The following is a 13,508-nucleotide window of genomic DNA, read 5'->3' as shown; positions in this document are numbered from 1 at the left end:
GAACAAAGGCTTGTTTAAAACTTATGAGGAAAACAGAGCCAATCCCCACAGACCTGTAGCAGACCTCCTCTTAAATCAATGGATATTTTTGGTATGGACTGTTCTGGGCCTGGATTGCCACTGTGTTTACACCATTTAGCTTCCAGATTGGCAGTAGCACAACATGGTCCTATCAGAATCCGATTTCTTTCTTTGAGACTTGTTTTAAGGAGAAAATCATTTACGCTGAGTAGAAGTGATGACCCAAGAATTACACCTGGGGAAAAAAAAAGAAGAGACGGAAAGGGGTATATATTATAATTCTTCCTTGTCAAAAAAAAAAGTATGTTTGGGCAAAAACTACCTGCATTTTTTAAGAGTGTTAACTCATCCTTTGTTACAGCTTTCTTTTCAGTTGGCTTTTCCCCACAGTTTCATGCCATTTATATAGAATTCTAGTTATGAAGCAGGTATACCTCATTCACATTCCTAACAAAGCAACATTTGCCAAAACATTATGACTTTTTCCATGTGTGAGCATTTTAAGTTTTATGAGTAGAGACATTTTCATTAAATTGTGCAAGTTTTTCAAACAACTACACTTAAGAATGAGAACAGCTGCTTCATTTGTCTATTGTTAACATGATGGGAGAGGGTAATTTTCTGTGATTTCTTACAGTAACAGAGTACAGTATATTACTTTGCTAGACACTCAAGTTTTTGACTGGCCTATGTTAAAATTCAAAACAATCAAAATATATAACATGTGTTTTCTAAAAATTTTAGTTTAATCCAAACTTCACACATCATAACCACTTGAAGTTTACAAAGTCTTAAAAACAGATAGTGGCAGGTTAGATTTATGAGAAAAACTATATGCTATAGTTCAAAGTAAATATACCCAGAAAAGGAATACACTTTAAAATGTAGTTTTTCTTTTGAACTTAAACTCGAAGTGTAGATCAAAACCTTTTCATAAAACCAATGGCACACTTTAAGATATTTGGATGCAAAGTTAGAGTGTGGGTTAACTTTTCCCTAAGGAGCTCATATTCTGAATTGTCATTGTGAATATTGAATTTCACCAGACCACATTTGTAATGCCCATGGCTTATTTTTCTAATGATATTTGATCCTTAAAAGAGATGAAAGATTAAAAAACACCTTAGGCCCACAGTATACACGTTTCAAAGTACAGTACCCACATTGGCTTTTCAATTTTGTGGAGACTTGAGAACTGCACATATATTGTACGTTCCTACTGCAGAAATAAGACACATAACTTCTAATCTTCCATAGAAGACAATCACACTCACAACAGTGATAGGGTTAAGTCTTTGGTTAAAAATTATGATGGTTGAAATCAATTTCTTAAATTTGTTTGTCAAATATATTGTGCCACTAAGACTTTCATTTTATTTACACAATTTTATTGATTCAAAGTTACACTTTACTCAAAGCAAACAATAGAAAGGTAAATAAACAAAACTGAAATAGGCCCTCAAATACCCAAGAATCAAAAATCATCTTTCTAATTGGAGTTTAGAACTTAAGTCACAACTGCTGACTTAACTGCATCACATTCCCTAAAATATTTACTTCTCAACAGTAAGTACTTGCAAAATGAAACACATCAATTCATTATTCAGAAATTTGTTATAATGGGATTATAAAAGTATAGGCTTAACTCAGTACAATCATCTAGCAAATGAGCACTAAGGTAATGTCAGAGTTACAATACCCTTTATTTTCAAATACATGCATCTTCATACACCCTACAATGAAATACCCGATTATCTGGTGGTAATCTTAATGTCAATATACTATCGGTCCCTCAAACAGGAAGTGTTTAATATCAAAGGTCTCTTAGGTTTTTTATCTTATTTAATGTTTATCATTCTCATCAGGTACCCAGACTGGATAATTATGGAGCCCACTTTGAGGGCTCATTCTTAGATAGGTTTCCAAGACATCAATTTCTATATCATTCTATCCAACTCCATTATTTTAAAACATCAAGGAAGAGAGACCTTAGTAATGTGAGTGAAAGGAAAGATCACATCACCTTCACCAGCAGATTGTGACCATCCCACAGGCAAGGACCATCTTATGGAGTATAGGTCTAGGCACAATTAGAAGTTATTCAGGACATATCCCACTGTATTAAATTGACAGTTTAGAATCTGATCGTATTTTCAGCTGTTGCAATGTATTTCTTAATTGACAGACAGGAAAGAAAAGTGCTTAAATCTTTGCCATTCTTCATTTTGCATCACTGTATCATACATTACAGTAAGGCTAGACGGAAGAGAATTTAGAAGCCATCTTTCCAAGTCCCTTCCACTAAAAAAAAAAAAAAAAAAAATCACACAAAACCGTTTTTATTTTCAAATGTTAGACCTACCTAAAAATTGCAAAAATATACAGAGTTCTCATGTATCTTTCACCCAGCTATATAACTATAGTACAAACACTGAAATCAGGAAATTCACATTGGCATAACACTATTAAGTAATCTACAAATTTTATTTAAATTTTGCCATTTTCCTCACTTATGTCCTTCTTCTGGTTCGGGATCCAATCTAGGATCCTTAGTCTCCTTTAATCAGTGACAGATCCTTTAGCTTATTTTTGTTTTTCATGACCTGATTCTCTTCAACAGTCCAGGCTAACTATTTTGCATAATATCTCTTGATTTGGGTTTATCTGTGTTTTCTCATTAGAATGAGGTTTTGCATTTTTGGCAAGAATACCAGAGAAGTGATACCCTTCTCAGTGCATCATATTAGGGTAAGTGACATTGATGTTTTACTACTTGCTGGTAATACTAATGTTCATCACATGGCTAAAGTGGTGTCTGCCAGGTTTTGCCACTGTAAAGTTATTTTTCCATTTGTAAATAATAAGTGTCTTGTGGGGAGACATCTGGAGATTATGCAAGTATCCTCTTTTACATCAAACTTTTACCCACTAATGTTAGCATCCATCAATGGTTCTTGCCTGCAACAATTATTACTGTGGTGTGTGGTAATCTTGATTTCCTATTTCTCTTATTCTACAATTATTAACTAGTATTCTACAGTAAAGAGAGCTGTCCCTTCTACCCTATTCATTAGTTCAATTATTTATTTATACCAGCATGGACTCATGGATATTTATTTTATTTTATGGGTCCTAATCTAATGCTACATTTATTTTACTTTGTTGCTTAAATTGAACTAGTTTTGGCCATTGGGAACCCCTTCAAGTTGGTTCCTGTGTCATTCTGATATACCCCCATCATTTTTTGAGAACTTCTTTATTTTCTGGCCACAAGATGCTTCAGGCTCAATAGTATTTTTCCCATCCCATCTCTGGCATCAGAGCTTTGGTTTCTTTTGCTGAAGAATGGCATCTAGAAAACAAAACAAAATCTGGGTGGTAGGTATGCTCATTTCTGCTGGGGTATCACCGCTTCTAGGGCCTCTCAGCAGAGAGGGCTAAGAAGTACATGTATGTCTACTGCCCATGTATATCTCTATCTATCAGTAAACATATTAAAAATCATGAATTCATATTGATACCCCTGGCTCTAATCCAAAACCACAGGATTTGGTTTTTAGCCTAGTCCCTCCTCTTATTTGTAATCTCTTCCTCTGACATTGAGAAATCTGCAGAGTACTCCTTCTGATGTGTTGATTTCTTTTTTTTTTTCATAATTTTATTTATTTATTGGCTGCACTGGGTCTTTGTTGCTGCGTGCAGGCTTTCTCTAGTTGCGGCAAGCAGGGGCTACTCTTCGTTGAGGTGCAAGTGCTTCTTATTGTGGTGGCTTCTCTTGTGGAGCACGGGCTCTAGGCGTGCGGGTTTCAGTAGTTGTGGCATGCAGGCTCAGTAGTTGTGGTGCATGGGCTTAGTTGTTCGTGGCATGTGGGATCTTCCCAGACCAGGGCTCGAACTCGTGTCCCCTGCATTAGCAGGCGGATTCTTAACCACTGCACCACCTGGGAAGTCCCCGATGTGCTGATTTCTAATCATCCCTAAAACATCACTTTGGAGAGAGTGGTCAAAGCTAAAGCAAAAGAACTAAGACAGACGTAAAGGACAACTTTATTAAAACAAAGGTGATTATCTATCAAAGAAAAGACCATCAAAAGAAAGGGCTGATATTTATCCCTAGAAGTCTCATTAAGAATGGGCTTGACAACATTTTGTCTGGAGCACATAGATGAACGAGATTACCTTTCACACTCTATAGCACTTTTCGTTTATACAAAGATATTTGTAAGCATATGATAAAATCTTTTGTAGAAGTAACTTATATATACAGAATTTGAACCTTACTAGATATTTCTACTATGCAGCAATGACCTCAAAATACTGATATCATACTGTCTGAATTAGTTTCTGAGGTTTTGCCTTAAAAAAACTACAACTGGGATGACAAAGTTTGCATCATGATTCCTTCCTGTATATTCCTCAGAAAGTGCCTATCTCTTCTCAAAGAAGAACATTAAGTAGGCTTGGTGGAGGGTTCTTTCACTTAACTCCCCAAAGTTACACAACTAGAAGTATTGGTATTTATTGACTAGGATGAGGAGGGATGTAAGAAAAAAATTCTAGGCTTGCATTTTTACATAAAAAAAAAATCGAAATGTTGACAGATTTTGTGTTACTGTGTACACTGTTAAACACATGAACATTTTCCTACTGTCATACAAATTCTTTCTTTCTTGAGTAGAGAGAATGAGACACCTAGAATTCTCAGGAGAGTAAAGGTAAAAGTAGGGACTGAGACCTTGGGAAAATGGCCTAGAAATAGGAAGCCGATTGTCAGGCAAACATTTGGGAGCCTGAAACAAGAAAAAAGAACATGGGTCAGACTTAGGTGAGCACTTAGGCAGGAGGAGACACAATGCGCCTGAAATACAAGAGACCCTGCAGCTGAGGCAGGCACTGACCAGCAACAACAGAATTTAATGACTGGTTTTCTAGAAAGTAGACTAGTAGGGCTAGGAATCTGCTGAACTTCCTAGATTTTCAGGTTTGATACTCTCTGGAGTTTGATCTGGTTCAAGGATGAACATGAGCTTTAATGAAAACCAATGAGGTACAATAATACTTTGGGGAAAGTAAGCTTTCCCCTTGCTTTCCAGTTTTGAAGTCAAGAACATGAAGGTGCTGGAGCTGCTGGCAGCCACCATGTGCAGGCTATTTCAGTGAACTTCTTTACTCTCGTGCCTTTAAGGGTAATTTCTTATGACAGCACTCATAACCATGCTGAAGTTCTTAAATACGTGCTACCCCCAGGCTTCTGCCCATAAGCACCCTGGACATCCTGGGTCACCAGCAGCTTGATATTTCTGCATGCACGTATTCATCAGCCGACCAACAGTTACTGGTTATCTACCATATGCTGGGTATATACAAAGGTAAAGTGAATAATTCTCAACTTTCTTTCACATCACAAGATTTTTCCTTTTGTTAGGCTCAAGTTCTGAGCTTTCAGTAAGTACTAGAGGGAAAAAAAGACAACATTTAGAATATTGACTCTGTTAAGCAAGTGAACTGTTGAAAAACACAAATACTTCCCTATTATCATACAAACACTTTTAGTTTTAGCTTTTTATTCACTTTATGTGTTGTCAATTCTTTCACTCTAATCAAATATTTAATTGAATACCTACATGTAAGTCACTATTCTTTTCTTTCCCCCTTCATTTCCCCAACAGCCTACCCCTCACTCTACTCTTACTTTTTCTAATCCTTTATAGTTTGTACTTGCCTATTTCTCAGGTCTACAGGCATTGATCATGGGCTTGTTTGAACACTGAGGGGCACTGAGAATTTAAGATGCTAATGTTGGCAGTGAGGATACAGGAACAGGTACTGCCTAAAGGCATTACGGAAACACGTGACCTATATATATAAACTCGCCCTGCCTGGTCCCTTCTGTCTCCTTTCTTTTCTTTTACGTCATACATCTACAAGGAAATTAGGAAATTAGGCATGGTTTTCCTTTGAGACTTAAGCAGGTAATTTAACTCATCCCCATGTGCCTACCTGCCCACGACACTGGCTACACACACCAGCCTGCTGCGGCTTTGCTTCTCAACAAGGGGATCCAGTTACTTGCGGCACCACAGAAAGGTTCACCCACAAGTACCAGTTTTTAAGTTTAAATTAGAGTCTCCATTTCCTTTTGAACATTTCCTGCTACATTTTTAAAAAGCTACAACAAAATAATAGAGAAACATGTTAGTTCAAGTGGTTTTAATCTTGGTGTAAATGATCAGTAATAAGAGATTATGGTGATCACAAAAACAAAGAGTGGTGATAAATTTCATAAAGGGTCATTTATAAATGGTAAACCAAAGTTCACACTTTTACCACAAAATATGAAAATAATCCCTGGGACTCATGACAGGGTTATTAATTCTCCTTTCTCCTTTTTTTTACTCTGTGAGAAGCTGGCCTTATGGGACATCATCCCTTCCTTTTTGTTTTTTTTTCATCAGGAAACATACTAAATATCTTCCTTGGGATAAAATGAACCTTATTTTATATATCACCACACATATAAACCCAGGGCCACAGAGAATACTCAGAGTTCATGGAAGATGGACAATTATTCAAAATCTGGAATAAATGGCAACAGAAAGTGAGTTAAAGGCACGTGTTCTTCTTCTTCCTAATGGACTAATGCAAGGTGGGACAAAATGACTATAAGTAAAAATTATAAAAAGCTAACTTCTTAGCATTGAAACACTGGAAAAGGCCGAATAATTTTGTGACGTTTTACCACTCCCCTGTCCCTGTGTGTGTGTGTGTATGTATTTACATACAAGCTAACATGACAAGAACAAGACATTTATATTTGTTCCAGCTAGCGAGTATGTACAGGATAGGCATTTGATGTGTTATCCTTTACATTTTCTGTACTTTTAATTTTTCCCCTAAATTTCCAAAAATAATGAGAGAAGAAAGAAAAAAAATTAAAGAAATATGCTTCAAAAGTGTAATATTTAGAATGATCACAAATTCTAAAAGCATGAATATTATTAAAGCTATTTATGCAATCACTGATCAGGTCATTTTTTTTAAATTTAATTTTGAAATAATTTCAGGCTTTCAGCAAAGTTGATATCTTTCAATGCAGCTTCTCTTAATGTTAACTTACATAAACTATAGTGTGATTCTCAAAAGCCAGGAAATTAATATCAATACAACACTACTAACTAAACCAAAGACCTTATTTCAGTTTCGCCAGTTTCTCCCTTCATGTCCTTTTCTTGTTCCAGGATCCAACCCAAGATCCTACCTTGCGTTTCGTGATTGTGGGATCAGGTCATTTTCAACCGAGCATATAACCTCTTCTCTCTACCTCCTTCCATTCAATAGAACGCTTTTCTGCCTGATTCTTCCACTGGTCTCTTTCAGAAATCTGTGTTTATATATTTAATTTCAGCTCTAGCAAACTAATGGCAGATACTTAATTAAACTAAATGAGGTGGATCAACACCGAGAAGTAATTTCAGAGCAACTGGTGTGATAAATAGAAATAATCTTGGTTTGTTTGCATACTGACATACTTTTCCTTGACTATAAAAATTTAGTTCAAGGAACAAATAGTTTCCTGACCTTTAAAATACTCCTTCAGAACACTAATAAATGCAAACCACTTGCTTGGAGAATGTTTACAAAATGCTGCCAGCCCTACACCGTCAGCCTCTACTGGACCTTTAGTAGGGCTCCTACTCTCTACACGCTGACTGTGCAAAGTGAAATATACACCACGCTTCTGTATGCCATTAGAAAGAGTACTCAGTGATGACATGTGCTAGCAAAGCATATCCAGGTATTTTTATCCAGCTGGAAATAATCTAAGGCTACTGGAAAATCAGCAAGCGTGTGTTAGCTACGTCCAGAAGTCGATTTGCATAACAGTGAAGCATGAGGATGACTCAAAAGGTGAGCACGAAAAATTTTTGTATGACCCACAAAGAGATGACCGTCAGTGACTAGATGACTCTAGTCCACTAAAGAGATGGTTAGAAATCTTTTCATTTCTAGTTCCTTCAACTAATTATGTTGAAGCACATAAAAATGGCACTTGGGTATTTTTATTTTACTTTAGTTTTTTGGCTGCGCTGTGCGGCATGCTGGATCTTAGTTTCTCAACCAGGTATCGAACCCACGCACCCTGCAGTGGAAGCACAAAGTCTTAACCACCGGACCAGCAGGGAAGTCCCTGAACTTGTTTGTTTTAACCATGAAAATAGCTTGTTTATACCCCCTCTTGATCAGAATATGTGTTTCAAATCCTATGTAATTCTATTTTGTAATAAGCCTATATCTGTAACTGTCACTATAGTAAGCTGTAACCTGGGATAGGATTAATATATGAAACAAAATATAACATAACTGTCAGAGAACTACATGGATACCAATGTTGAAGCTGAAAAGGATACTGGTGCTTCCCAACAAAGTTACTAAAAAGTCTAGCCCTCAAAACGAAGAGTCCAGTTGGGTGGTCGACCTGCTAACATGTATCCCTTCTCCAAAGCACTTGATGATTTCTCATGGGTGGGATTTCCAGTCCCCAGGGACTCTCATCTAGTCTGCAACAGTGAGTAAAAGCTGGGACTTCTAGTCTAATCTAAACATCTTCTTTTGGACACAAGAAAATAACAAGTAGCAGGAATAGGATTTTATTTTTCTTTCACATAAAGAAAGGGAGAATTACTTACCGAAGATGAAAATGTCTACTGAGTTGGCTATTTATACTTGGCTCTTGTCTGGGAAAGTTGTTTTTTTGGTTTTTTTTTTTTTTTTTTGAGAAATGTTTTAAAACTTTCAGATCCTAGAAAAACTAAACTAAAAATACCAAAGGATGATGGTGGATATGCTCTGCCTCTTTCTTCCCCTCCAATCTACCACCATGCTTACTGTTTTTACAGTTGTGTCAGTTTATTAGGAAAACAAAACTTGATTGGATCATGTGGCTATGTTTAAAAAAAAAAGGCAGACTAACAAATCTGACTGTGCATATTGGAAAGTGTATAACAACCTTCTTACAGAGGAAAGAATAACAGTAAACACATACTTTGAAAGTTTCTTAGATGAATATAGTAGCTGGTTACTTTAATGAAGAAATTGCTGGTGAAACAATTTTTTTTTTTAAGTAAGGCACATGAATGGAAGAACTGGTGTCAACTTACTCAAACAATGTTGAAAGCAAAATGACTTCCTAATGATTTACTGCGGTGGCTTAGAAACTGGTATTAATCTACAAGATCCAGGTTTTTAAAGACTGGTTTAATAGAAAGACCAGAAGCCAGGAGACATGTGTTATAGTCCCCACTACACCCCAGAGTATCTGTGGATAAATCACTTAATCTTGGCACCCTTAAGTGAGGGAGTTACGACTAGCTCACTGGGCCTCAATTGAGGGTTCTCTGACACTGAGGGAGTCCCACATAGTAATGGTGGTCCATGAGGTATGTTCAGTATTTCAAAGATCCTGAAAGAAATCATGAATTTGTTGGACACAGTGCTGAGGTGTACTAAATTTTTTGGTTACAGTCATATGTGGTTGGTATAGTCATGCTAGCTATCTTATCCTAAATACAGTGTGTTTGGATGATGGAGAGAAAAGGATAAAAAGTGTTCTAGATAAAGAAGAGGATGCTTTCTGAGATAATTTTCACCTCTAAAATTTAATGCTCTATGACCTCAGCATTCATGTGGTATGACTGAGCTGGAAGAGGGAGGGAGAAGATACAAAACCACTAATATTTATTGAGAAATTTAATAAATTTGTGCCAAAGAATGTGTAGAGTACTCTGTGTACATTATCTCACCTAATCCGCTCAACAGCCCTGTGAATTAAGTATTTTTGCCTTTATTTTGGAAATGAGCTCTGTTGTAGCTTTTACCACAATCAACTGCCAGCGAGTAGCAGGGCTGGGATTAAGATTGTCTGCCTCCTTCCAGCACCATGTTGTTTTATGAAAACTACTGCTATTAGTTAGCTCTTGGTAATTTCATTTTTCCAATTGGTAACAGGATTGTTAATAAATGCTTTATCCTGTCCCCAGCTGTCTTGCTTGACCTCAGTATATTATGCCAACATAGCCTACAGGTTCAGGGGCCCAGCCAGAGAGTAAAAGAACATCTAAGATGTGTCTTCAGTCACTCAGCACTGACAGGGTTGCTTTGCCAGAAACTTTCCTAGCAAATAGCCTTCTGGCTTATGTGGATGCGAGGGCAATTTGCTGTGACTGCAGGCAAAACTAAATACTGTTACAAATTCAGTGGAATGGGGGATATTTACTTTTAACTCTCTCTTTTTCCACAGTCCCAGTGCCAGGGGCTACAATAATTCTTGTCCATTTCACCTAATACTAACTTAGGTGCCATCATTAGGACGCAAAGGAGACACTACTAAGAAAAAGACCTCTAGTATTTAACTGCTAGTACTGGAAATTTTCTTCTCCCATAGCATTTTGGACAGTGAGATATCTTCATGTTAATTGGTAGCATTTTTGTTGTCTCAAATGCTCTTTTTTTCTCCTGTCCAAGGAATACTCTGTTTTAATATGTATATATGGGAAATTTTTATCAGTTGTCACCTTTTTTCCCCCTCAGATGTATCTAAACCTTGAAAAATGGTTCTTTACCATATCTTTGTTAAAGCTAGGAGAAGAAATAAAAAGCACTGTTTGTTTTTTCTATAGTGCATAAGACACAAAGTCTAGAGCAATGGGACAGAATTCTCAAGTACATAACCTGAGACCAACCTTTTTCTAGCAGTGTAGATTAAGTTTGGAATCGGTGACTAAAAACAATAGGGGGAAAGACTAATCTAGCTGGTGACAAGATTTGAAGGTGGATATACTTGGAAGAGTATAATAACTGTACTGGATTTCTCATTAGAAGGGAACAGAGTTTTAGGAAGATTTCACATTTCCCAAGAGAAGCATATTTACACAATTAACAATTCTTTTGTTGAAAAAAAAAAAAAAGCTTTCATCATTGCATGTGGACACATGTGGGCTGTGTGAAAATATAAGAGATGTGTAACCCACGGTAAACACAAAGTAATGATCTTAAACAGGCCAAATCCTTGAACTCGTCATTAATAAATGTCTCTCCTGCATTCAGCTACCCGGGATGCTGGGAGCCTGTTTTCTTCAAGTACTTCAAACATTGAAATCCAGGAACATTTATTATTTTAATCCATTACAGGCAGTGCTTGATTTAACTTTATTGGTTGTGGTGGTGGTAGTGGTTGTAAGTGGGGGTACAGCAATGTTCTTTTACACATCATTTCAAAAGGGCTTAATTATATTTTATAGTTTGGGCCAGGAATTCTGCTTGTTTTCTGTCTAACAAGGTTCAAATGGAGTTCAGGTTGGTGATTAATCAGAAGAAAAAGTCAGAGATGGTTATCTCTCTGAGATGAGCTCATCTCCCTCTACGAAAGGCTGGGCAGGTACATCATGTTCACTGCGCCACAGCACATGAGAGTGTTCTGACATCCGAAGAGGGCTGCTTATTAGATGATTTTTTACTTTTCAGGCAGCCTGGAAATTAACACACCAGAAATTTCACCCAGTGGTTATCTTCTAAATTTCTGAAGTTACTGTCCTAGTATTTAAAGGCTTCCCATTAAAATCCAAACAGTTTTAGTAACCTCACAGCACTAAAAAAATGTACACAAAGAACAAACATCACGTAACAGACATTAAAAAAAAAACCACACACAAACCCTTTAGCACAGAAAAATTTAAGTATTCCAAATGAAAGATGCAAAGACTGAATTAATATAATTTGGTTAAACAAAACAAGATGAAACCAAAAAAGTGACCATATAAATAAGCCTGAACAGCATATATCTACTAGTGAGTTTTGTTTTTTAATATCAAACATTCTTAATTTTTTTACCTCTGTTTTGGAGGGGGTAAAAAAAGATGACTTCTAAGGTAGTAGTATTAATATTCCTTATTATTGTCCAAAATTCTCTCTAATCATATATTATTGATAACAATTACAATTAGGAGAATAAAACTTGTATGTTGGGATTTCTTCTCCATTGCATACTATTTCTGAGAGGATGAGAAAATTACTTCCTAAGAGAATACCTTATATATTTATGGCTTTTATTTCCTATTAGAGAAATATTAGAGAAAGAACATGGGACATTATTTTGAAAAAAGTTATGAGAATTTTACTTTTTCCACTTATTTCCCATTCAATTTTTGGAACTTCCTATTTCACCTTTTTTGAATGTCTCAATAGTCCACCATTATGCACAGAAAAATATCACTGTTGGAAAAAAATCAGTAATCCACAGGTAATTTAAGAGTAAAAGAAGGACAGGCCAGTTCATCAGTAGCAACTTTGAACCTTGTTATAAAGTAATAGGAGGGAATCTGACCAGGATTAATAGTGGTCCTCAGTTCTGGGATGAGGGGGGTGTCAGGTTACACAGACTCTAGGCCATCTGTTCTGCCTGCCTACATTTTACTTCTGCAAAACTATAAACGCACCTCTACCTCAGGGACTACAGAAAGGCATTAGAATTCTTCTGCTTTTCATTATCACAAGATTCAGTAACTCATTTCATTGTCAAGATAATCCCCTTTTACTCTTTCTTTTGCGCTTGCAGGGTATGCCAAAATGACAAATAAAACCCCAGATGTTACAGACACAATGAGGTCTCCACCTTTCCTTGAGTGTTGGGTTTAAGCTACTTGGGACACAGTGTCAAAAATGACAGGACCCTGATGCCCACACCCAATATTCATTAAGGTTTGTTAGTGATTTGTATAGCTGTCTACAAGCTGTACTTCCACTTCAATCCTCAGCGGCTGTTTAAAAGTTAAGTTTGTCCTCTGGCTTTAATGGTCAAAGAATTCATTTCCTATTGTTCAGGCACTGGAAAAAGATGCTATTTCTTTCTAAAAGTAACGAAAGTCCTTGGGGTATTGTAAATGGCTTGTTATTGCAATATATCATTTTAGGTAGTCATATCTAATTTAATGTTTTATTTCCCCTCAGGCTTACTTGCATTTCTGCAGCATCCGATGGCTATGACAACACCTTAGGAGATTTTCCTCAGGAGATCTACTTGACTGGAATGAAAAGCTGGAGCCCCACTTTGTATCAATTAATGACCTGATTTCACTTTTCAGTACATGAAAAGGAACTTAAGGTTCTTTACATTTTTATTGGTCCTGAATTCAGTGAACATGAGAAGAGGTATTTGTATACGTGAAAAATAATGTGGTTATGCTTTCTTTCTTTCTACTTTTGTTTATACACAAAGATAAGTACATCTGGATGACAGAGGCTGGGGTAGTGAAAGTTATTTAAACCACAGCTCTTTGACTAGGAATTCAACTCATTGCTTTCTGCATGGATGAAAAGTCCCCTAAGTCCCTTTGGAAAGGGGATTCTTGCAACTTTTCCCTAATTCTGACTAAAATGAGAGCCAAGATGGCCTCACTTAGGCTCTTCCTCCAACCCTTTGTACCACCTAACTT

The 13,508-nt window shown here is 36.6% G+C and overlaps 1 protein-coding gene across 7 annotated transcripts in view; it reads right to left on the bottom strand.

Annotated features, from left to right (window-relative positions):
- VPS13B (vacuolar protein sorting 13 homolog B) overlaps positions 1 to 13,508 on the bottom strand; it is a 773,631-nt gene that overhangs the window by 152,227 nt on the left and 607,896 nt on the right. For all 7 annotated transcript variants that reach the window (XM_057735654.1, XM_057735658.1, XM_057735653.1 and 4 more), the window contains one exon: positions 54 to 256. In XM_057735654.1, coding sequence (XP_057591637.1) covers positions 54 to 256 — 203 coding nt within the window. The remainder of the gene's footprint in view (positions 1 to 53; positions 257 to 13,508) is intronic.

The sequence above is a fragment of the Hippopotamus amphibius genome, chromosome 5, assembly GCF_030028045.1.
Source record: "Hippopotamus amphibius kiboko isolate mHipAmp2 chromosome 5, mHipAmp2.hap2, whole genome shotgun sequence".
In the NCBI taxonomy this organism is placed as follows: domain Eukaryota; kingdom Metazoa; phylum Chordata; class Mammalia; order Artiodactyla; family Hippopotamidae; genus Hippopotamus; species Hippopotamus amphibius.
This window is presented reverse-complemented; position numbering and strand designations above follow the sequence as displayed.